Consider the following 26,726-nt stretch of genomic DNA (forward strand, 5'->3'; position numbering starts at 1 on the left):
GGGTACTTGAAGAAACCATCTATATGGAGCAACCAGAAGGCACTACTACAAAAACACCCTTTAGAGGCGGTTTTTAAGCCCTTTCAGCGTCGGTTTTTGCGAAATTCGCTACCGACGCTGATCAGGCGACGCTAAAGGATTAATATGAACCGACGCCATATGTACCCCTATGGCGTCGGTTATTAGCTAGGAACCGACGCCATAGGGGTATATATGGCGTCGGTTCCTAGCCAATAACTGACGCCATATGTGGCGTAACAACCGACGCCAAAAGTTAGCAGATTTCAGTTTTTTTTATTTTTTTTAATTTAATTATATAATTTTAATTATATATTTATTAATTTATATATTATTTTATTTAATTTAAATTACATATTTATTTAATTTAATTATATATTAATTACATTTTAAATTAAATAGTAATTAAATTTGGGTAAAAACATAATTTGATTTCATAAAAGTAATTAAATATTACACAAACACTAATGTAAAATTAGTTAAAAAATATTAATAAGTTAATAAATCTAACTACAAGTTAATCTATAAAAATTACATAATGAAGAAAATTTCTTCGACCTTTGAACCTCAATCGTCACCGTGAATCACCGCCATCAATTGTTCGATCCACTTTCGCTGTAGTGGTAACAATTCTGTTTTTGGATCGTATTGCTTCTTACCCCCAAACTGTTAAAAAAATTAAAAATTTATATTAGTTTATGTATATGTATATTATATATTTGTTATTATAGAATTTATATACTATAATCAATAATTAAAAATTACAGCTTTTTGATCTTGTATGTAACGGCTGGGGTTGGCACGTGCGACGATGTCAGTGATATATTTCAAAACATAAAAACTGCATTCTTGGCTTTTAGGTTGTTTTGGACAGTTTGCTTGGTTAATTCCTTGCAACGGGCCAAGATAGTCATGTGCGTTCCCTATATACATGAATGCCCTGTTTGGGAAAATTATATTAGCATTTCAATTCGTTAGTTAATTTAAATTCGTTACATAAGAAGTCGTTAAATTATTACCTTCCGATCATTTGTTCTATTACTTCGGGAATTGGGCGGCCACTTATAGGGTTTAAATGGATAATTTTCCTTGGCGTAACCACCACTAGCGTCCAATGCATCCTAGAAAATTATATTGGAATATAAGTAAGATAGTATAAAAATAATTTGAAGACATAATATAGAAATGAACAATTAGCACTAAAGAATTTAATAAAGTTTACCCGATATTCCAAGGAATAAAGAACATTTGGTGGTTGTTGTTCATTAATGATAACCAATTAGCCAATCGTCTTGCCGCATCGTCAAAAGACTGACTCTTTTCTTCATCGTTGATCCCATGCACTATGAGAAGCTCTGGGTCGTAAAACTTGAAAAATTTTCTCAGACCGTTGATGCTCTCCCATATGTGCCTGCCAAAAAAATTGTTAGTGTCTTATAATAATTTAACTATAATTTGATATAAGGTTAATTAGATTAAAGAAGAGTATACATCATTCCAAACAACATTCCCTGGTTGCCGATGTAGTCACACGTAGCAACCTGCTGCAAATCCTCTCCAGATAACGTGATCTGGGTACGCGGTGCAATGAATCCTCGGGGGATAGGAATTGTGATTATATCACGTTTATCTTTGAGCCTCAGGAATTCATGAATCATCCATTTTAGCGAATTAGGGATCAACGCCATCTTCTCTTCCGTGAACAAGTCATCTTCCCGTGCACCACGGCCTTGTGGAGAAAGCATCGGAGCTTTCCCCTTTGACGCATCACGTCTTGAGGGCGGTTGAGCGAGTGGACCCTAAACAAAACAGAACATAATATATATATATCAAATTTTATCCAAATTCTACCGAAATTTCGGCAGCATAACAGTTGTAATTGAATGACCCCAAAAATTTTGAACATGGCTGTATAACGACAAATAACACATATATAACAGTAGTTTGTTCATCAATCCCACCGCAGCACATATATTCCCAGTACCTACTTCACTACGGATGAATATTGAAGATATTCAAACTCCACTAATCATTAATAATTAATTTGAGTTGAGAAGTTACCTCGGTTGTTAAAATTAAGTGTTTAGGCCAAGGAAGGAACATCTGGTATATGTCCCTAACATATCTGCACTCTTCAATTGGGACTGGGATTTCAGCGTCCTCTTGCAGGATTTCCGAAACCATAATCCGGGCATGTGAATCATCGTACTCCTGGCAGTGAACTTTGATCATACCCACATGCTCGTACAGATACGCTCGGGCCACAATATTGTCGATGTTGTCAGAGCAGAGATGTACTTGCTGATTAAGGGCCGCATGGTCATCAAAATTGTATAGGATACCTTGGTCGTTGAGGGAAATAAACTCCTCAGCATAAATTTGTGGTTGTACCTCATCCTGAGGAGCGTATGGTTGTGGAACATACGCCTCACCAGCCACCTCTCCTTCTTCCTCTTGTTCGGCAGCGTTTCTCTGCTGCTTAAGGGATTGGACTTCGGCTTTTAATTTTTCAATCTCCTTCGCTTCCCGAGCCACAACATCAGACACTTCCCTTTTCTTCCTGCCGAACAGTTGAGATGCCCTGGTCAGGAACCTAAAAATCATAAAATGCAAATTAGCAACGATTTTATTTGTGTAACTAAATAAATAACATTTGAAGTAATATCATACCCAGCAGCCCTCACACGTCCAGGATGCTCTGGTGTCCCGAGCGCCTGCGTCAGGATATCGTTTTGGCCCTGGACTTGAATTTGTCCCTGACTAAGCTTCTCCTCTAATTGAGCCTAATGCACGCATATATTCAAGCAATTAGTTTATGAATTATATACACTAACTCATGAGTAGAACTCAATTAAGGATTAATATATACTTACTATCTTCTCTGCAATTTCCTTGTCGTAATCAGTGACAAGTTTTCTACTCTAGGTGCGAGATTTAATCCAAACACGGTGGCGGGGGGGATCTGCAACTTCGAGGTCCTTTTTCTACATAACGTTATAACAATGAAATGAGTACCAATTAAATTGTATAGCACATTATAGCACATTAAATTTTAAGTATTACTTACCACAGCTTCCCGTACGTTCACCATTCCACTCCGACCACTTCGATGTCTGGATTGAATTTTTGAGGAACGTTCACGTTGCACCTTACTCAATTCCTACAATGCCAAAAAAATACATTAGATACATGTACTTGTATTTAAGAGTTTATCTTAGTGTTAATATAATCAGCGTACCAGAAATTCAGGAGTTAGTCGACTTTCAAAAAATTTGCACCAATCAGCAGCGTCGATCTCGGGGTGCTTTTCAGGGACTTGTGCCAGTCGTCCCAGATCATTCTCTTTCAACGCGGGCATTATGATGTCTTTTGTCATCCTATTCTTGAAGTCTTTCATTAACTTCCCAGCTAGGATGAGACAATCATGTTTGAAGGTGTCCGGCACAATGAACCCCGTCTATTTTGAAGGAAAACAAACACGGTTAGAGTCAACATTTGGAGTAATAGAAAAACAAATCAAAATTCTAACAAATAATAGCTTACCTGAATGTCTTTTCAAACTTTATTTTTCAGAGTCGGGTTGACTTCTTTCCAGTTTTTATAGGCCAACCCTATTGTCTGCCGACATCTGACTCCTAGAGTGGATACGAGCTTCGCATAGCTTTTTCCACAGTATTGACCTTTATCATTAACTTCGAGGGCCACTCTTTTGCCCCGATCCATTAGTTTGGATATTTCATTCATTTGCGTCGGCCCTCGTGTAGGTATTGTGGTTGGACACTCATTTTCTGCTCCCGAATCAGATCCTGATTCCGAGTTCGCCATGTCTACACCATTAACAAACAAACTTTAAAGTTAGCTATATATAACAAGTAGTGTATATGAAATATTAAAAGCATAAACAAATTGTTAAGTATTCAGGACCATTCACAACCACAATATAAAGTAAGCTATATATCAAGTTACCAATTAGACACGTTTTCTTTTCTTTTTTTGTTTATGTTTGCCTGAATCACAATTGACCCATATTCCCTCATTGATATCATTTCTAATGTATTCAGCGTCGTCTTCCTCAATGTTACGATCAATTCCCATAAGTTACTCATGAATTGGTTGTCCAACAATGAAGTCATTGTAGCATAAGTCAGCATTCTCCTCATCCTCTTCAGTCTCTAAGAACCTCCTCTCTGGTGTCGATAAAACAATAGACCATTTATCATTAGCCGGATCAGAAATGTAAAAAACTTGAGCTGCTTGGCTAGCCATGATTAATGGATCATTCTTGCTTCCTCTCTTACTTAAATCAACCAAAGTAAAACCAAGCTCGTCAGTTTTTACTCCAACGTTGTTGTCATCCCAAGAACATTTAAAAAGTGGAATTCGGAACGCAAAATAATTGAGCTCCCATATTTCTTCAATGACCCCGTAATATGTCATAGTACCTAAAACAGGGTTTCTATCTTTTGCACTTGCAAAGTGCATAGTTTCTGCGACGATACGTATACCACTATTTTGAACCTCTCGAGCATCATCTCTTGACTTTGTATGAAAACGTTTACCCCTTACAATGTACGCTTCATGCTTTGCAACCGCAAAAGTTGGTCCAAGGGCAATACGACTCAACACATCAGATACTCCATGATTCGGTTCGTTCGACTTTGATATAATGGTATTCCTTAACCACCCAATGAAAGTTTGACGATGTTGGTTTGCAACCCATTTTTGTTTATTTTTTTGATTTCTTGGAACCATTGATTGTAACAGCTCCATATGGTCACTGTAAAACAAGTAAGGTAAATCAAGTTATTGTTCATCGTGACTTAAGTAATGTTAATCAAACAAAAGGTACTTACGTTATATATGGTTGAACCTCTGCGTTATTGTTCATCACGACTAATTGAGCTTGATCTAGTTCAAGCTTGGACACTGTCACCATTGTCCCTTTCCCCCTTAATCCTCTATCAACATCATCTGGGTCAGTTCTTGGTTTGCTAATTCCTATTGCCTCAACTCCTGCCATATACTCTGAACAAAATTCCACAGCCTCTTCAGATATGTAGCACTCAACCATACATGCTTCTGGCCGATAGTGGTTACGCACATAACTTTTAAGTACCTTCATATTTCTTTCAAATGGATACATCCATCTCGCCCACACCGGCCCACACAGCCTTGCTTCTCTCACTAGATGAACCATTAAATGGATCATGATGTCGAAAAAAGATGGCGGAAAAAACTTTTCCAGGTTGCACAATGTTTTGACTACATGTTTATGTAATGCATCTAACTTATCCAATTCTAATTCCTTCCCGCACAGCCTATTAAAGAAAATGCAAACATGTGTCAAACACTCTCGAACATTTTTTGGCAAGACTGATCTAATGGCAATTGGAAGTAGATGTTGCATTAACGCATGACAATCATGTGATTTCAGACCCATTAGTTTCAATTCAGTCTCATTCACCAAGTTTTTGATGTTAGACGAGTAACCATCAGGTACTTTCATATTTGCAAGTGATTTGCAAACTGTTTGTTTCTCTTTTTTGGACAAAGTGAAACAAGCAGGAGGCAAATATAAACGTTCACCTTTCTTCTCAGGTGCCAGAGATTGTCGTATACCCATTTCAACAAGATCTAAACGACTATTTAGACCGTCCTTAGTTTTGCCGGGAATATCAAGTAAGGTACCAATAATACTCTCACACACATTTTTTTCAATATGCATGACATCCAAACAATGTCGAACTAGTAGACTTTTCCAATATGGAAGACGAAAGAAGATTGACTTTCTTTGAAAACAACCATTAGTTTTTTTATTTTTTTTGCGTCTTTCCATACTTAAAATCTACAAGTTGAACTTGTTGGAGAATTTGTTCCCCAGACAGTGGCAAAGGAGCCATATCACCCTCTTCAGTACCATCGAATGCTTTCTTCTTCCGTCTATCAGGATGATTTGCAGGCAAGTACCGTCTGTGACCCATATAACACATCTTGTGTCCATTTGCCAAGCGACGAGCCGATGTGTTAGTGCAACAAATCGGACAACCTTCGTAACCTTTTGTGCTTAAGCCTGATAAATTACTATAAGCAGGGGAATCACTAACAGTCCACAACAACACAACTTTCAGATTAAAAAATTCTTTTTTAAAACCATCATAGACCTGAACCCCGTTCTCATACAATTCTATTAAATCGTCAATCAATGGTTCCAAGTATACATCGATATTATGTCCAGGTTGTTGCGGGCCTGATATCATTAAAGAAAGCATGTTAAATTTCCTCTTCATCACTTACCAGGGAGGAAGATTGTACATAACTAGGAAGACAGGCCATGAACTATGACGACTACTTAGAGATCTATGTGGATTTACTCCATCCGCAGACAGGCCGAGACGAATGTGTCTTGGTTCAGATTTGAATTCAGGATTTATGTAGTTTACTTTTTTCCAAGCTTGGGAATCTGCAGGATGTCTGAGTTTTCCATCTTTCACTCTCTTGGTCTCATGCCAAATCAAATTTTCAGAATGTTCTGCACTACGATATAATCGTTTCAGTCGCGGAATCAAAGGCATGTACCACATCACTTTTTGGGGGATAAGTTTCCTATTCTCCTTACTCTTGTTTACTTTATGGCGGGATAAACCGCAAGTCGCGCAAGTCGGGCAATAATTCATGTCTGCATATTCCTTACGATATAAAATGCAATCGTTCGGACATGCATGAATTTTTTCATACTTCAATCCTATAGAATTTAACGTTTTTTTCACTTCATAAGTAGATTCCGGGAAGTAGTTGGCAAATGGTAAGATATCTTTAAAAGCAGCTAAAAATTGAGTAAAACATTTATCGCTCACTCCATTTTCTGCTTTTATGTTGTAAAACTTTACCATTGTTGGTAATCTTAGTTTTTAACAACCATCGATCAGAGGTTTATCAGCATCACTAAGAAAATTATCGAATTTCTCAGGATCATTAAGAAATTCCTCCTGTGCTTCGTTAAGCAAGTGCAATGGATAATCATCGAAATCATTACCCTCGATATCATCTACCCTCCGCTTTCCTAATGGATATGGATCATTAGGTAAATGTTCGCCATGGTAATACCAATTAGTATAACTTCTATTGAAACCTCGTAAATACACATGGTCCTTAATCATTGTAATATTCCCTTTAGATACATTACAACAATCTACACACGGACAATGAATACGATCGTGATTTTTAGAATTCTTTAAGGCAAACTCTAAAAATGCATCGAACCCTACTTGAAATCGCAGTGTGTCTCTCTCCTCACGCATCCATGATTTATCCATAACAAAAATCCTATCCAAAAAAATTCAGTATTTAGTAACTAATTATAGCTAGTTACTAATTACACAATGTAACTAACTAAGTTTCTCACAATTTATTCATATTAATTTATAAATTACTCAAATTCTCGTTTTAGATTAGTTCATATTATTAGGTTGTTTTGTTGATTAGAATGTTGGTAAAATGTTAAATATTTTTAATAAAAAAAGTTGAGGGGAAAAATTTTTGGTAAAGCAATAAGGGTATTAACTAATATTTTCCCCTTTTAATTAACTTTTGCTCTTTATTTTCTTTGAAAAATAAAAATCCACATTGAACCTCTCAAATGAAAGAAAAAAAAAAATAAAAAAAGAAGGATTTTATATGTTTATTTTGTTAATGTATTTAGTAACTAATTATAGCTAGTTACTAATTACACAATATAACTAACTAAGTTTCTCACACAATTTATTCATATTAATTTATAAATTACTCAAATTTTCGTTTTAGATTAGTTCATGTTATTAGGTTGTTTACTTGATTAGAATGTTGGTAAAATTAAAAAGTTTACATAAATGTGAATATTATTATTTTTTATGTGACTTAACTTCTTATCACTATGTTATAATTAACTACTTATTTGTATTATGTAAATATTATGAATGGTTTTAGTAAGATTTATCCTAATTCTACCGAAATTTCGGCAGCATAACGGCTGTAATTGGACGTTCCCAAAAATTTTACAAGTGCCTAAAATAACAAACAAAACAGATAAACAATACAAAATTAATCCACCCATCCGACCGCAGTACATGTATTCGCAGAACCTACTTCACTACGGATGAATATTTAAGATATTCAAACTCAACTAACATGCATTGATAATTAATTATATAAGGGAAATTTGAATTTCCATGCTTAAATAACCCATAAATTATTCCCCTAAACTAATACTATCCATAATTAATTTTATATGACACTTTTTTGTATTTTTCCCATAATACCTCCCCACCTACATCTACCCACTCCAACCTTTTTCTCATCAATTCAACAAACAAAATCCCCACCCGAAAGCTTCCACAACCACCAAAAACTTTTTTCTTCTCTTCACTCATCACTAAAAGCTACAACCTTCCACACTACAAGCTACCACACTAATCCACCACATTAGAAGCAAGAACTCATACAAGCTCCATCAATGGGTAAGTAATTAATTTTTTTTTTTTCTAAATCTTGTTTGTTGTTGTCATATTTAATTAAGAATGTTGTGTTTGATGATTGATCTGTGGATTGTTGTTGTTATTTTGCTATTTTTTCTGTTATAATATTTGCTGCATGTGAAAACTGGGATTTTGCTGTTTTTCTGCATTTTTTTTCGTCGGGTCCGATGGGGCCCGATGCTGGCCCGATGGGTGGCCCGATGTGGGAAAAAATTTGTTGACAGGGGTGAAGACCCGATGGGTCCGATGGTCCATCACTGGGTCCGATGGTCGGACCCTCCTCGGGTCCGATGTTTTTTTCTTATTTTTTTTATATTTTTTGGAACACGGGTCCGATGGTCCCCATAGGGGTCCGATGGTCCGACCATCGGACCCATCAGACCCAATTTTTTTTTGAATTTTTTTATTTTATTTTTAAAATTTTTTAATATATGGTCCGATCCTTGTGGGGTCCGATGGTCGGACCAATCAGACCAATCGGACCCTACGGGATTTTTTTTTATTTTTTTAATCTATTATTATTTTTTATTTATTATTATTAATTTATTTTATATTGATTTATTATTTGTGTTATTAGTTATTTTTTTATTAATCATTATTAGTTATTAATTATTATTTTAGTTAATGTTTTAAGAATTATTTTTTTTTAGTTATTTTATTAACTATAAATTATGAATTATTATTAATTATTGTTTATTTTTTATGGTTTGAGTAATAATTATTAATTATATTTTATTATCAATTAATAATTATTTTTTAATTATTAAATTTTTTTTATTATGAATTATTAATTATTGTTTTATTATGAATTATGAATTATTATTTTATTATCAATTAATTATTATTGTTTTGTTATTAATGATTAATAAAGATTTTTTTTCGGTGAGATTTTTGTTGTAAATTATAACTGTGTTTTTTTAAATATATGTGATAGGTTCAACTGTTAATGCGTGTGTTATGTATAATGGTGTTTGGGAGTTTGATGGTAGAGATTGGGTTTATAAACGGGGCGACAATTTGACATTTGACATTGATCCAAACCTAAGCTACTCAGGTTTGGTTGATGTTTTGTACGAAGAACTGGATGTCGACAAAGTGGAGTATGACTTGAAATTGGAAGTACATTACAAGTACAAGAAAGGCTTTGAGTATCGCCTTGAAGTTATTGGAAATGATAAGCGTACAAGGTACTTTTTATCTACACTTGCAAAGAAGCCAGATGAATTTACTCCTTTGTTTGTGACTTTGTTAAAGAAGAATGTTTGCGTCGATCCTAGTCCCACACCAAGTTTTGTTAAGGATAATCGTAGCGAGGTTGGGAGTTTTGTTGGTCCAGAAACAAATCCAGAGGTGTTGGTTGCAGATGTATTACCTGAATTAAATAATATGATGCCGAGTGCTGATATTGTAGCACAAATGCCGTTCATCGATGGTTTTTTTAATGGTCCAGACCCTGAATGTTATGTTGAGGGCAATGATGGCGTAAGAGACGACCAAGGTACAGAGGCCCCTGCTCCTGTACCTTTGAACTTGACTCCACTATCGTACCAAATACCACCGAGGCCACCGACACGGAAAAGAATGCCCCGTAAAGAAAATTTCCAAACACCTGGTACTAGTAGTAGTCGTCCAGGCGAAACCAATCATGCTAGAGGAACTACTGACAGTACAGGTCCTAATAATGGTAGAGAGACCAATGATATTAGTGGTCCTACTGATGCTCGAGGTACCAATGTGACTGGATGGAGCGATCCATTTTCTTCTTTGACAAGTTACGGTAAATTCAAGGAGAAAATGTATACAAGAGAAGACATCAAGGATCATAGTCATTATATATCTACGGGTGGCACACCGGGCGGGGAGTTACATGTGGGAAAGTTTTTTAGAAACAAAGAGCATTTAAAGATGGTTGTTGGCCTGTATGCAATGAAGAAAGGGTTTGACTACTACGTTAGGAAGTCCGGTACTTATATTTGGTACGTCACATGTAAGGATACAGATTGTGGGTGGAGATTAAGAGCGAAGAAGAACGTACTTTCTAACATGTTTGAGGTGAGTACATTTCATAATGTACATACATGTTCCCTTGATCTTCGAGGAAAAGATAACCGTCAAGCATCACCTGTAATAGTTGCCCATCTAATTAAGGATAAGTTCACAACTGACGGCTCGGATCAGTTGCCCACTGATATAAGAAAAATTATGCACAAGGATTACGGGATCCAAATGAGTTACGAAAAGGCATGGAGGTGCAGAGAGAAGGCAATACACCTGTCTCGGGGTACACCTGAAGATTCTTACTCTTTATTACCTAGTTACTTGCACATGCTACAGTTGCGGAATCCAGGTACCATCACGGATTTTGTGGTAGAAGATGGTCGCTTCAAGTATTGTTTCTTCTCTCTGGGTCCTTCTATTCGGGGGTTTAAGTTTTGTCGACCTGTTATATGTGTTGATGGGTCTTTCTTGAAGACTAGGTATGGTGGGCAAATGTTGTGTGCAGTGGCTTTGGATGCAGGGAGTCATATCTTTCCGATAGCTTTTGCTATAGTTGACAGTGAAAACCACAATTCCTGGACCTATTTTATGGGAAAATTGAAAGAAACGATTGGTGATGTTGAGAACTTAGCTTTTGTTTCGGATAGGCATCAAAGCATTGTTCGTGCTTTGGATATCGTGTTCCCTGATGCACACCACGGTGCATGCTACCACCACATTATTATGAACGTCAACCACAAGTTCAAGACTGACGTCTTCACGAATCACATTTATACGTGTGCATACACGTATTCAAGATCAGAGTTTCACAGAGAATTTGAGAACATTCGGGCCATGAATCCAGCGGTTGCAAAATATCTTGAGGAAATCGGATTTGAAAAATGGGTCCGGTCGTACTTTCCAGGGGTACGTTACAATGTAATGACGAGCAACTGGGCTGAGAGCTTCAACAACACAACTAAGGATGCAAGAGGCTTCCCGATCACTGCTGTTGTAGCATTCCTGAGGTCCAAAGTCCAGAAGTGGTGTGCTTCACGAAAAGAAAAAGCTGACAAGTGGACGAAACCCCTAGCACCAGAAATGGAGGAGGACTTGACATTGCATTTTGAAAAAGGTCGGTATTTGAAGGTTGACTCATGCGGGCCTTACACGTTGCAGGTTCACCCTGGAGGAACAGTTATGACCGGTGGCGTAATGGACTTGCAGGAACATACTTGCACTTGCGGCTTGTTCCAGTGCATGAAGTTTCCTTGTCCTCATGCATGTGCTGCATCTCATGAGCGAAGTATTAGCGCGTACACACTATGCTCGCCATATTACACAACTGAATATTGGAGGAGGACATATGAAGGAACAATTATGCCAGTTGGTGACAAGGATGATTGGGAATTGCCTGATGACATCAAGAAGATGAGAGTTGGAGTGCCTGTTGAGAAGCAACCAGTAGGGCGACCCAAGAAGCAAAAGGCTGGAAGAATTAAGAACAACCGAACTGCTTGTAACGGTGAAAGGATTATCAAATCGCGAAATTGTAGCATGTGCGGTGCCAAGGGGCACAACAGAAGCACTTGCAACTACCGAGGTTAAAAATGTTATTTTAGTTTATTTGTATCGTGATGGGTTGGACTATTATGTATTGTTATTGAATTAATGTTGGACTATTTTAAACATTAGAATTTGTGATATTTTATGTTTACATAATTATTATAATTTGTTGCACGAAAGAAAGGCGTAAAATTTGTATGAACTCTTGAAAAAACATAAACATACCAATAAAAAAAAACATTTGTTCATGCTAAATTCTGGTAAAACAAATCTACACACCACCGCTCTCTAAATTTCTTCATATTCTCATCGTGCACATTATCAAACGTAGTCTCCAGCATACTATGCTCGATGTGCTCTATCACGTACATCCCGCCGATTCTGCATTTGTATGAGACAATAAAAAGTAAATGACTAAATGTATGCAAATTAAATTCAAGTTAAATAACAAAAAAATCAATTGTAATTAAGTTACCTTGTCTTTGTCTGTGGAACAACGGCCCGATCCATGACTTTTGAAGTGAAATTTCTGACCTGGCTCTCTGAGGCGGTAAGTTGAGGTAAGAGGATCATGTCATGACTCTCGAATAGGCCAGCCTGCAGCAACAAATTTGGTAGTAATTTTTCCCACATTGCCAGGTGACGGTTCAATTCGTTCGGGGAAATCGATCCGAGGCTGGAGTCAAATATGTTCAACAACCAATGATCCAGATCTATCTCTAATGCCACCCAATGCTTTGCTCCATCGAAGTAGAGGGCCATATATATTCTCTCCTTGTTCTTCCAACTGGCCAAGAATTGACTTTCATCCCCTCGAATCAAATCTAATATGCTCTCGTCCCACTGATAGTTAGCCTGGTCATCACCCGCAGCTTCCCACCGAGCAATAACTCCTGCTGGGAAAATACACGGCATTATGACACATCTATTCGGGTAGGACTCGGGATAAAAGTGTTGCCGCCTCCTCATCAAATGGAATGCCGCATCCAAATGCTAAAACATGAAAATTAAATATGTCAGAGTTAAATAAAAAAGAGTTAGATAAAGTCTTTAAAAGCAAAAGCAGTAAAAAAGTCTTAAAAACTTACATCGTTCCCAAGCCAAAATTTCGGAGTATGCAGTTCGAGGAACCAAGACGAAGGGTATCGACCGGTGAAGCACTCTCTCGGGTAATTGTTCCCAATCTGGCCGAGTACCCAATTGTGAAAAGTCTTGAGCAGCTTCCGATCAACCACTCTAAGTGGGTCCGCATTCACGAGTGTCGAAGTAGCCCTAGCCTTCTTCTTCATTTCAGTGTACTCAGCGAACCACCTAGGCCGCCGTCTCTTCCTCCGGTTATCCATGACTTCTGGAGCTGTCTCTAACACCTGCACCTCAGAATCCTGAGTATCCCCGATGCTGGTGATATTCGTCTTCTCAGGTTTACAGAACATGTCATCATCATCCGGTTGGTAATCATTTGGGAGAATGAAGTCATCTTCCGGTGTCCGAGCCTCCTCTTCCGGTTGTGGCTGTGGCTGTGGCTGTGGCTGTGGCTGTGGCTGTGAATCTGCTGCCGGCCTTCCAAGATCTTGCAGGAGCGTCATTATGGTCTTCAACTGATCCATAATCGCTGTTTGTCCTCTTAGCAGAGCGGCCTGCCCCCTCTCCACAGTCTCCAACCTTGCCAAAATGGCAGGGTATACTGGATCGTGAGCCTCCGAGGTGCTGGGAATAGAAGCTGTCGGGGGAATAGGAGGATCCTGTGATGCTGGAAGTGGGTCAACACCAGACCCATCGTGAATCGAAGGCCGCGGATGGGTCAACACCGGACCCATCGGGAACTAAAGGCCGGAGATGGGTCAACACCGGACCCATGCAGGCTGCAGGCGGTGCATGTGGAGGAGACGGTGGAGGTGGTGTAGAGTCTTTAAATATTCGGGCTGCCTCCGCTCGTTCTTCCAATGTGGAGGCAAGCTTTTCGGCCTGGCTTCGCAAAGCATCCTGTGTTGGTTGCCCATCCTCACCCAACACAAGTTCCTCCAAGTCAACAAATAACGGAGGCTGACCCCCGGTTATGTAACTCACAAACTTAATCTCGTTCGGCCGAGGACATAACACGGAGTACACTGTCAACTGAAAAATATAACAAATATATTAATATAATATATGGAAATTAACATGAATTCAAAAATAAAGCGTAACAAACTTACATTTTTAGCAAATAATCTGGTCACTTCATCCTTCCCGAGTGTAGTGTTCAGCTTACTCTCCCAGTTGACCATTCTCGGAAAGCCATGCGACCTCCTCACTGCATACTCGTTGCCCAGCTGTAATATGGCCTCGTATGCCCAATACTGCAACGCTGCAGCATAGCCGTAGGCTGAGTATTTTGCCTCCTTCTGAGTTACTCCCTTCTCAATCTTTTTCAACATCTTATTCTTCACATCCAAGTAATCCTTGTTACAAGTTTCCATCAGCTTGGTGTAAGAAATCTTTCCCCAGGGATACTCGTAGAAGAATGGAAGGTTATCAACCATTCTTATCACAAAAGGAGGAACGACATTCTTCTCCTCCTTACCAGTGAGGACGCCTATAACAAACAAGGCCATCCCCAACTTGTAGACATCATCAGCTTCTGTGCAGCTCTCAAAAACTCTGCGCAGTTGGCCGAAGGTGATCGAAGCACTACCGTTGAAATATTCCTGAATCAACCGGTCAGAGCTTCCATTTTGTTTGATGTCTTCCTCAGTAGGGCCGGGCAATAAGTTTAACCCGGTGACCAAGCCGAACTCCACCCTCCCAAATCTACATCTCCTCCTTCCCAAGTAGAAATGCACCTCGTCCGGCTTGTCAGATTTTATTTTGTGAAGCATCAACTGATGAAAAAATGCTCCAGAAAATTGTATGGGCGCTCTCTCGAAAAACTGTTTGAAAGGGGATTCCCTCACCCTGTCCAATAGGTTGAATTCTTCAAATTTAGCCTTAATCTTCGCGCCCCATGTAACACGGCCAGTGTAATGGTCCGACACTGGAATTATAAGATGTGCAGTTCCCTGAAAAAAAAAACCAACAACGATAATTAATAATTAATAATAAAACATAACCAATAATGAATAAAACAATAAAAAATAAAACAATAATTCATAATTAATAATTAATAATTAAATAATAATTAATAAAACAATAAAAATTAAAAAAAAATAATCAATAATTTATACTAAAACAATAATTCATAAGTAATAAAACAATAAAAGAAAAAACCATAATTAATAATTAATTAAACAATAATTAATTATAAATAAAACAATAAAAAATAAAACAATAATTACAAATTAGTAAAATAATAAAAAAATAATACAACAATTAATAATAAAACAATAATTAATAAAAAAACAATAATTAATAAAAAAACAATAATTAATAAAACAATAAAAAAAATAATATAACAATAATTAATAATTAATAAAACAATAAAAAATAATACAATAATTAATCATTACTAATAAAACAATAATCAATAAATAATAAAATTAAAAAGACAATAAAAATTAATACAAAAGTTAATAATTAATACTAAAACAATAATTAATAATTAATAATTAATAGTTATTAAAAAATAATAATTAATAAAACAATACAAATTAATACAATAATTAATAATTAATAATAAAACAATAATCAATAAATAATAAAAAATTAATAAGACAATAAAAATTAATACAAAAATTAATAATTAATAATAAAACAATAATTAATAAATAATACAAATTAATAATTAATAATTAGTAAAAAAATAATAATTAATAAAACAATACAAATTAATACAATAGTTAATAATTAATAATAAACATTAATTAATAATTAACAAAAATTAATAATTAATAACTACAAATTAGTAAAAAATTAATAAATAATAAAACAATAAAAAATAATACAATAATTAATCATTAATAATAAAACAATAATCAATAAATAATAAAAAATTAATAAGACAATAAAAATTAATACAAAAATTAATAATTAATAATAAAACAATAATTAATAAATAATAAAAATTAATAATTAATAATTAGTACAAAAATAATTATTAATAAAACAATACAAATTAATACAATAATTAATAATTAATAATAAAACATTAATTAATAAAAAACAATAATCAATAAAAAAATAAAAAATAATACAATAATTAATTAATAATAAAACAAAATACAATAATTAATTATTAATAATAACACAATAATTAATTAAACAATACTTAAAAAATCAATACAAATAAAATAATACATAACAAAATAACTAAATCATTAATATTAAGAAAAAAAAAAAAAGAACAATCGGGTCCGATGGGTCCGATATGCCCGATAGGGTACCAATCGGACCCATCGGTCCAATCGGACCCATCGGTCCTCTCTGTGTAACACACTCCCCACCCAGCAATCGGACCCCCCCTATAATTGACCCATCGGACCCGAGCCAAAGGACAATCGGACCCATCGGTCCAATCTGTCCTCTAACACACCCCACCCCAGCCATCGGACCCCTATAATCTACCCATCGGACCCGAGCCAATTGACCCATCGGGCCATAATCGGACCATCGGACCGAACATCGGTCCGATCATCTTCCCCAAATCCATTTTCACCATTTTAACCATTTTCAGTCCATTTTCACGGATCCGATAACCATTATCACAACAAAATTTTTAAATCTAACCAATAATATTTCACAAACAATCCCAAACAAAATATATCTTTAAACCCTTTCTAAAAAAAACCAAAAAAAAACCACATACCTTTGACATGGTCGGCGTTGAGCGTTCGGCCGGGGTTCAGAGTTGGTCGGGGTTGAGCGTTCGGCCGGGGTTCAGTTCGACGAAGGAATGCTCGGGCTCATGGTCGGGGTTGAGGGTTGGTTCGTTGAGTGATGGTTCGGCTGGCTGGGTTTTTGAGAGAGGGGGTTCGGCTGAGAGACGAAGAGAGAGGAAGAGAGAGGCTGATTCAAATGAGGGGGGTAGTTTAGGAAAATTAGAAAAGTAGTCATACATAACCAATTTTAATAACTTTGGATTTAGGAAAAAAATTATAGGTATTAGTAAGTATATTAATTCAAATTTCCCTTATATAATAAGAAAAAGTTAGTTAAAGTATATACCTATAATTGCAAGCCCAAATACGCTACACACAAAATTATGCCGAACCCCTATAATATAAAGAAATACAACGAAATTACAAAATTAATTATTTCATAACTTATAACTAGTTATAAAAAATTGTAACAAGTTACTTAGTTACTAAATTATACATACATATATATAATCAATTATATCTCACACTATTATCTCAAAAAAATAAAATTATATCACACACTAATTCAATTTTAAAATTTTTATTTCTAAACTAAAGAAATCCCCCCAATGTCATTTTATTCACAATAAATATATATTACAAAAAATATATAAAATACAATTACAAAATTTATTTCCATAAAAAAATATACACACACTATATACACACACAATATATACATACATTATATACAAATATTCAATAAAATATACAAATACATATATATATATTATACATTGAGGTATAAATTATTACCTAATAACCGCAATCCGACGACCACCGTAAAAAATTCCGGCACTATACACATAAAACACAATAATATTACTAATAAAATAAAAAAACTCAAATAATAATTTAAAAATAAAACAATATACATAATACAATAAGAATAGAAACAATATTTATACCTTAAACGAGGTTGAGATTCAAAGATTTCTCAAGAAAAATGGGTGGCCGGATTTCACACCCAAACTTTACTATTTGGGTTCGGATGACACTCAAAGAGGGTAAAAAATCAAAACTTTTTAGGTGTATGTTATTAAGTATCGAAAATGGAGGATTTTTAAAAAAAAATGGGCTCAAATGGTTGAGAAATGGGGGAGCTAGGGTGGGGAGAAGGTGGGTCGGCAAGGGTTTGGGCTGGTGTTTTTCTCTCTGGTTTTTGGTGGGTGTTGAGTGAAATGAAGGAGGAAGACGAAGCCATAGGGTATATACAGAGGTCGACCCTATGGCGTCGGTTCCTTCATAGGGACCGACGGCATAGGGTACACGTGTCAGGATATCCTGTACCCTATGCCGTCGGTTCCTATGCAGGAACCGACGGCATAGGGTAGTTCAGAAAAAAAAAAATTAATTTCCATCCGCCTCTAAATGGTATAATGCAATTTTATACCTACGGTTTTTATCAAAAAACTGCCTCTAAATGTCAATTTCGAACATAGCGGGTATTTTCACACCCTTTAGCTTCCCTTTTTATAAATGGGGTTGAAAAAACTGCCTCTAAAGGCTAACATTGTAGTAGTGAGGTTATGTTCTTCCTGGGCAGGAAAAGAAAGTTTACAAATTAAATAGGTCTATCTATGGACTTAAGCAAGCTTCTCGCTCATGGAACAAAAGGTTTGATGAAATTATCAAGACCTACGGCTTTCTTCAGAATGAAGATGAACCTTGTGTTTACCAACTCAAGGAAGACCAAGTAGTAGTATTCCTGGTCCTTTATGTTGATGACATTTTGATCATTGGAAACAATGTCAAGAAAATGACTCACATCAAGGAATGGCTCAACACTCAATTCGATATGAAAGATTTGGGTGAAGCAGCCTATGTTCTTGGTATTCAGATTATCAGAAACCGGAAGAACAGATCTCTTGCTCTCTCTCAAACAACCTACATAGAAAAAGTCTTAGAGAGATTCTCCATTAACAACACCAATGGGGCAAACATGCCTTCTAGATATGGTATTCGTCTATCTAAGGAACAGTCTCCGACTGATCCTCAAGAGATAGAGGACATGGCGAAAATTCCCTATGCCTCTGCAGTTGGAAGTCTAATGTATGCAATGTTATGCACTAGACCTGACATCTGTTATGCAGTTGGAATCGTGAGCAGGTATCAGTCTAATCCAGGACATGAACATTGGAATGCAGTTAAGTATATTCTGAAATAGTTAAAGCGTACAAGGAATCTTGTGTTAGTCTACAAGGGTGGTGCTTCAAATCCCATAGGCTACACTGATTCAGATTTCCAGGCAAGTCTTGAAGACAGGAAATCTACATCTGGGATGGTGTTTACTCTTCGGGGTGGAGCAGTGGTTTGGAGAAGTGCAAAACAAACTGCGATATCAGACTCGACTATGGAAGCTGAATACATAGGCACGTAGAAGCTGCTAAAGAACTTGTCTGGCTAAGAAAGTTCTTCACCAGTATAGGTGTCGTTCCTGGAATGGAAAAGCCTCTGGTCCTACTTTGTGATAACAATGGAGCAATAGCAAACAGTAAAGAACCTCGAAGCCACAAGAGAAGCAAACACATTGAAAGGAAGTATCACATTATCAGAGAATACGTGGCAAGAGGGGATGTACTAGTTGAGAAAGTTGACACAGAGGACAACCTAGCTGATCCATTTACCAAAGTCTTGGCCGTGACAGCATTTAAAAAGCACCGTCAAAATTTAGGATTAATTGATATGTACTAATTAGTTTTATATTAGTGCAAGTGGGAGTTTGTTGGGTTTTATGCCCTAAATAAAACTCCATTTCAATGTAATCTATTTTATTTAACATCAATAATGAAACAGAAGTATTTTTCATTCATTTGTGTATGTTTTGGTTCACGTAATCAATTGCTTGTCTATTTGATTTATAAATTCATCTTAAACCCTTTTCACATACTTGATCCTGTTTATTGTGTTGTCATCACTTTGGAAAGTAAACATGACTATGTGAATAAAGTTTCCTAGATTTATCAGACACAGGGTTTTACTGATATGATAATCTACAACAAGAGTTTACTTGCATTTGGAGAAATGCTATGTTCTTTCCAGAACATTGGTTAAAGTAAAGCTCAGGTTGGATGCATGGAGTACGCATCGGAAGGGACCGATATTGAACTTTGACTTAGATTTATTAAACTTACCGTAAAATCTATTCAAGTCAATATCGCCTAGTTGATCCTAGATCAAATGTTCTTAATCCTGTTATGATTAGGCTCAATCTTGAAAGGTTATTCGTGTTCTTTGATTTGTTAGTTAAGCATACTTTTAGGTCAGGGTGATACGTACATTTTGGGAACACGGTAGTGCAATTGAGTGGGAGCGTTAACATAAACATGGAATCTATAGCTTCTATCTGGCGAATAGTAAGCAAAGGATGATCTCCTTCGAGCTTGACCAAACGAACATAAATGGTGGAGTACTCATTTCACATAAGCTGAAATATCCTTTATACGGGGTCAAGTGTTTTAAGGATAATTCATATAGAGGATCATTGATCAAATTAGGATTATAACAATGGATAACTAATGATGTGTCTATATGGTGGAACATATAGAGCATTCTATATACTGAGAGTGCAATTCTAAGTTCTATGCGTGGATTCAACGAAGAATTAATAAGTTAGTAAATTTTAGTGATAAATTCTTGATCTACTGATTGGAAGCTCGGTTATATAGACCCATGGTCCCCACACTAGTTGAGATAATATTGCTTGTAAGACTCATGTAATTGGTTTTGATTAATCGATTATAATTCTCAAATTAGACTATGTCTATTTGTAAATTTTTCACTAAGTAAGGGCGAAATTGTAAGGAAAGAGTTATTAGGGGCATATTTGTTAATTATGATACTCTGTATGGTTCAATTAATAAATATGATAATTGACAATATTATTTAATAATTATTTATAGTTATTAAATAGTTAGAATTGGCATTTAAATGGTTGAATTAGAAAATTGGCGTTTTTGAGAAAATCAGATACAAAAGTGATAAAACTGCAAAATTGCAAAAAGTGAGGCCCGAATCCAATAAGCCATGGCCGGCCACTTTTATAGGGTTTTACCTCTGATATTTTCATTATTTTAATGCCAAATAATTCAAACCTAACCCTAGTGGAATGCTATAAATAGGTAGTGAAGGCTTCAGGAAAATTACACTTTTCATTCAGAAAAACCTGAGCCTCTCTCTCTACCTTTGGCCGCCACTCTCTCTCTCTCTCTTCTTTCTTAGTATTTCGAAACCCCTTAGTGATTAGAGTAGTGCCCACACACAGCAAGCAATACCTCAATCATAGTGAGGAAGATCGTGAAGAAAGATTTTTAGCAAAAGGAGTTTCAGCATCAAAGATTCAGAGAAAGAGATCCAGGTTCAGATCTTGATAATATTCTGCGACAGAAAGGATACAATGGTTAGAGATCTGAACGGAAGCAGTCATTTAGTTCCGCTGCACCCAATGTAAGGTTTCCTTAACTTTATATGTGTTTATTTATCGTTTTAGAAAGTTCATATTTAGGGTGTTAATCAACATACTTGTGAGTAGATCTAAGATCCTGGTAAAATAATTTCCAACAGATTATATATAAAAAAAACTTTCTCTCCAGTGTAATCAAAAGATTCTATGAAAAAAATTAAGTCACGTTTAGGTCATCTTGACTTAGAGTTACACTGATGGATATTAAGACAATTTTTCTCATTGGTGACATAGAGAAAACTATATATAATGCAACTGGAAAATTTTGTGTCAAGCGATCCAAATTCTATGAATGTAAACTCAAGATCTATCTATGGTCTTAAGAAAGTTTCCCGTTAATAGTATCACAATTTCATCATTACAGCATTGTCTCATATGAATTTAAAGTCAATGTTGTTGACCGTTGTGTATGTCACAAGCTCAGTTAGAGTAAATTAACCTGACTCTTATGGAAAAATGAGACAAGTTTAGTCTCAAAGATTGCCCCAATAATGAAATTTAAAGAATGAAGATGCAAGAAAATTCCTTATACTTCGACTATTGGAAGTCTTATGTATGCTCACGTATGTACACATCTAGTTTCGACGTATAGTGACTATGCTGGATAGATACTTAGGTGACCCTGGTATGGATCATTGGAAGGCAACCAAATGGATCATGAGGTATTTATGAAAAACAAATGATTATATGCTCTCTTGTCAAAAGTCTAAAAATTTGGAGATAATCAGGTATTCTGACTATGATGTTATGGATTGCCAATAAAATAAAAGATCCACTTCTGACTATGTCTACTTGTTGTCTAAAGAGCTATATCATGCAAAAGTGCTACGCAGACACTCATAACTCATCCTATCATGGCAACAGAATTCATAACTTGTTATGGGACAACCAATAATGCAACATGACTGTAAAATTGTATCACTTGGTTGCCGGTTGTGTAAGGAATTGAAAGACCGCTAAAGGTATATTGTGACAATGTATGAGCAGTTCTATATTTAGATATCAATAGAAGCTTAGCAAAGTCTAAACACATAAACATGAAGTTTATATTTGTTCAAGATATAGTTCAAAGTAAAGATAGTGTATATTGAGTATATAGGAACAAACTCATTGCTAGTACACCCACTAACTAAAGTTTTGACATTTAAGGTCTTTCATGAGTATATTGGTTACATGGGTGTTATTTTATTTGATGATGTGTATTGTTTAGTGAGAGTTTATTTTCAATAGTAGTTACTTTGTTGATTGACACTATTACACTACTTTAAGTAGTTTTAGTTTTCTACATAATAAAATTGATAGTTTTATTATTATATTTTATTGCTTTGAATGTGTTATCTTTCATTGTGGTCTGACATAAAGTTTGAAAGACTAAGGATTGTTGATCACACTAAGGAATAAAGGATCAATTGGGAAAAAACATGATTAAGATCACATTGCATGTAATTTCCAAGTACATATTCATATTTGATCTATGTTATTAAATATATTTGATATGGTGATCATTGATAGGTCCAGTTACGATAAAGTAACGAAGGCCGCTTTGGCCTCGTATTGGTATATGAGATGGATCTGATTGTCTACAGAAGATGTTTTGAGAATAATTAGCAAGTTTGTGCGCACATAAGGTTATCCAATGTAATTTTCATTAGAAATAATTTGTAGCCTAAGTGGGGGATTGTTGAGTTATTTTTTATAATCCAATATGTGGGCTAGCTTACATATTAAGACAATTTATTTGAGTTAATATTCTAAATTAGACTAAATAAGTGATCTAATTAAATGATGAACACAATAAACATCTTATTTGGTATGGGCTTTGTAATGTGTAATATCTAATAGTAAACATAATTAAGATTTATAACACTCTAATTAGTTTGCTATATAAATACTAACGTAAAAGTTTAGTCCCCAAGGCTAATCTCAACAACTCTTCTCCTCCAACCTCATCAATTGAATGAGAACTCACAGAGAAAGATTAGTCTATGAAAGACTATATACTTATCATCTCATCTCATATCTAATAACATAAAATTAAAAATATCTTCCATCTTATTGATTGATAGAGTAACATGAAATTTAGGACTGAACATTTCGAGCGGGTTCGACCCGAACCCGAACTGGTGAACCCGCAATTTTTTGTTAAAAAAAATGTTTGGGCGGGTCGGGTTCAACCTCGTACCCTTGGGGCGGGTTCGCAGGTTGAGTTTTTAGGAGCACTGGATTTTGGGTTGAACCCGCCAACCCGCCCGCTAACCCTCAATTTAAATATATTATATGTATATTTAGTTTTTTTTATTACAGTTTATATATATTAAATTATTAATTAAAAAATAAAAATTCTAGAATTTTTTTAAAATTTAAACTCTCAGATTTTTCTTTTTTTATTTTTTATAAATTTATTTTCTATTAAATATATTTTTTTATTAAAAATTTATATATATTATATAAAATAATTTATATTCAGAAATATATAATAATTTTAATAATATATATTAATTTTATTTTAATTTATTGTTATTTTTATTAGTTTTGAATAAAAAATTAATTTTTTTTAAAGAGTTGACCGAGTTGACCGGGTCAACCTGCCAACTCGGTCAACCCGGCCAACCCCTTACCCGCCAACCCGTGCCCTATTCGGATCCGTGTTCGATTTTATTTTTTTAACCTGAAACCCGCGAACCCAAAACCCAGTAAACCCTCCCGATGTTTAGCCCTAACGTGAATAATTTAACATGAGTTAACATCATATTTTAGATCTATTTTCTAACACAGGCGACACCTATATATGTCACATGAAAATGCTCATATAAAGGGGTGGTCTGGTGTTGCCGATGGTGTGTTTAAGAAGAGAAATAAAATAGAGTGAGTGAGGAATTGTCGGCCATGTGATGAGGATTCGGGAGTGAGAAAGACACATGGGCAACCCAGGTGGGTCCTATACTCACCGGCTTTGAGAAAGTAATAAAAAAAAATGTTGTTTCTTTAAGTATATATGTAGTTCGTCGACAAATATCATCTTCGTTATAAATTATTATTAATATTATTATTATTATTATCTCGGTAGGAAATGATTAAGAAGCTTTGTTATATATGTATATACATGCAGAGCTAGTGACTAGTGAGCTACGAACGTACAGCTATTTGAGTGAACTGAATGCCAATAAAGCTTGGTAATGCATCCAAAAGGCTACTTGACAAAAACTTAAATATGAGAATGTGTGAGAGACCGACATCCAACCCCAACAGTGGGCTCGTGAACTAATAATAGGACCATATTATTATTATTATTATTATTATTATTATTATTATTATTATTATTATTCATTTCAACTACTTCCAATCACGTCTCACTACAAATATCTCTTCAAATTGACTATTTTGCCACCTGAAATATAAAGATATATAGAATAATTTTATTGCCGTAGCTATTGTTTTATCTTGATATTATACTTACTCTTTTTTTTTTAGATGGAATATCAACTTCATTAAATCATTTAGCATTCTGAATACAAAAAATGTAAAAGTTCATCAGAAATAAAAATATCAAAAATGCTACAATCAGATTGATACCGAGAATGTCTAGCAACATAATGTGCTACTCGATTTATTGATCGTCTAATGAAAATTAAATTAATATTTAAGAGGATAGATAACAAAAGTTGGCAGTCTTTGATTAAAAGGCCGAAAGTGGACCTCATTGCTTAGTTGCTTCGAATAGCTTGTACTGAAACAAGACTGTCCGTCTCAATTTGAACATGTTGCCAATTATTGGTCTTTACCCAACTGAGTGCTTCTTTAATCCCCATGACTTTAATGACGTCAGCTGCATATCTTCCGCCATGGCAATCGACCCGTGCTGCAACAAGGTGACCAAGATGGTTTCGGGCAACAATTTTAAAACCATACTTATTGTCGCTATCAAAGAGTGCTGCATCTACATTAATCTTGATTGTGTTTTCTGCGGGTCGAGTCCATGACTCAGCGCCATCACCGATGCTTTCCAAACAGATTGATGACAACGAAATTTTATCCAGAGCTTTATTCCATTGATCTAGAGCTACTTGTGCAGAAGTAAGCACGTCATTAACAGAGGAGTGTTTCTTTTTCCAAACAACCTTGTTCCTAGCTTTCCAGATTGCCCAGCCATACATGGCCATAAGACAAATCATATCAGCTTCAGCTTGCTTAAAGATGGCCTCCAACCAATTGCCGAAAGAACCGCCAGGATCAAAAACTACTGGAGTTGCACATTGGCTCGAGCAATCAAATGCAAACGAGCAAGAGATGAGGGCATGGCTGATGGTTTCAGGTTGTAGATTACAAACGGGGCAAGTGATTGAAATATCAACATGCTTGATCACTAGTTGGACACAAGTTGGTAATGTACCTATAATGGCTCTCCACAAAAAGTTTTTGACTTTCGGGGGAACCTTCAATTGCCATAGTTGCCACCAGAAGTCTAAGTTTGCAACCATCTCTTCGGTGCACTTTTGTTGTTGGAGCATGTTATATGCACTTTTGACCAAGAACTCGCCCGTTCTTTCCCCCTCCTGAGACCATGTATCAATGGAGACATTTGAGCTTAGTGGGATGCCCAAAATAATATCAGCATCTCGATTATTGAACATATCTCGTACAAGGTCATAGTCCCAAGAGCGGTTATGCACATGAAAAAGGGAGCTAACATGTTGGTTCATTAAATCAGGGTGTATTGTTGAAACATATGGGTTATCATGTATAGGTAGCCACGGGTGGTTTAGTATGCTTACTGTGTCCCCTGATCCGATTATTCTTCTGACACCCGAACAGAGTAGAGATTGGGTAGTCCAAATATCTCTCCAGACAAAGCTTGGTCTAACTTCCTAGCTCTGCTGACAAGAAATCAGAGTGGGGAAAGTATCTAGATTTATAGACTTTTCCAACAAGAGTATCTGGATTGTAAAGTAGACGCCAACCTTGTTTAGCGTGCATGGCAATGTTGAAATCATGCAAGTGCCGAAAACCCATGCCACCATCGTATTTATGAGCAGCCATATGATCCCAAGACCTCCAAATAATACCTTTCCCTTTACTAGAAGATGACTTCCATCAAAATTGGGCCATAAGTTTTTCAATTTCATTACATGTACCAAGTGGAAGGAGGAAAACACTCATAGCATATGTGGGGAGCGATTGGACAACAGTTTTCAAGAGATATTTCTTTTCCGGCACGAGAAAGAAGTTTTCCATCCCAACTGTTAATTCTGGCAATTACCTTGGTCTTCAGAAGTCCTAGTACAACATTTTTGTTTCTCCCAATAATGTTTGGAAGTCCGAGATAGAGGCTTCCTTCAGAGGCTTCAGGCATATGGAGAATATCAC

At 35.7% G+C, this 26,726-nt stretch overlaps 2 protein-coding genes across 3 annotated transcripts; both read right to left on the reverse strand.

Annotated features, from left to right (window-relative positions):
• Positions 1–428: 428 nt before the first annotated feature.
• On the reverse strand, positions 429–18,783 carry LOC133037789 (uncharacterized). 2 transcript variants are annotated; one of them, XM_061115346.1, is made up of 15 exons: positions 18,191–18,783; positions 17,809–18,126; positions 17,657–17,698; positions 17,208–17,255; positions 3,562–3,845; positions 3,257–3,475; positions 3,086–3,178; positions 2,892–3,002; positions 2,689–2,801; positions 2,080–2,611; positions 1,510–1,817; positions 1,241–1,429; positions 1,038–1,139; positions 784–958; positions 429–684 (listed from the first exon to the last, which is right to left on the reverse strand). In XM_061115346.1, the coding sequence occupies exons 10-15, from the start codon at positions 2,248–2,250 to the stop codon at positions 586–588; spliced, it is 1,044 nt and encodes a 347-aa protein (XP_060971329.1). In that variant the 5' UTR covers positions 2,251–2,611; positions 2,689–2,801; positions 2,892–3,002; positions 3,086–3,178; positions 3,257–3,475; positions 3,562–3,845; positions 17,208–17,255; positions 17,657–17,698; positions 17,809–18,126; positions 18,191–18,783; the 3' UTR covers positions 429–585. The 2 variants fall into 2 exon arrangements, with proteins under 2 accessions (XP_060971329.1, XP_060971328.1); XM_061115345.1 differs by having other exon boundaries at positions 17,809–18,783.
• LOC115720300 (uncharacterized) lies at positions 12,487–26,399 on the reverse strand. The gene is made up of 6 exons (XM_061116184.1): positions 26,242–26,399; positions 25,091–26,159; positions 14,264–15,106; positions 13,920–14,186; positions 13,160–13,813; positions 12,487–13,064 (listed from the first exon to the last, which is right to left on the reverse strand). Exons 1-6 carry the CDS (start codon positions 26,397–26,399, stop codon positions 12,543–12,545), a joined length of 3,513 nt encoding a protein of 1,170 aa, XP_060972167.1. The 3' UTR covers positions 12,487–12,542.
• Positions 26,400–26,726: the final 327 nt, after the last annotated feature.

This window comes from Cannabis sativa, chromosome 5 (assembly GCF_029168945.1).
Source record: "Cannabis sativa cultivar Pink pepper isolate KNU-18-1 chromosome 5, ASM2916894v1, whole genome shotgun sequence".
In the NCBI taxonomy this organism is placed as follows: Eukaryota; Viridiplantae; Streptophyta; class Magnoliopsida; order Rosales; family Cannabaceae; genus Cannabis; species Cannabis sativa.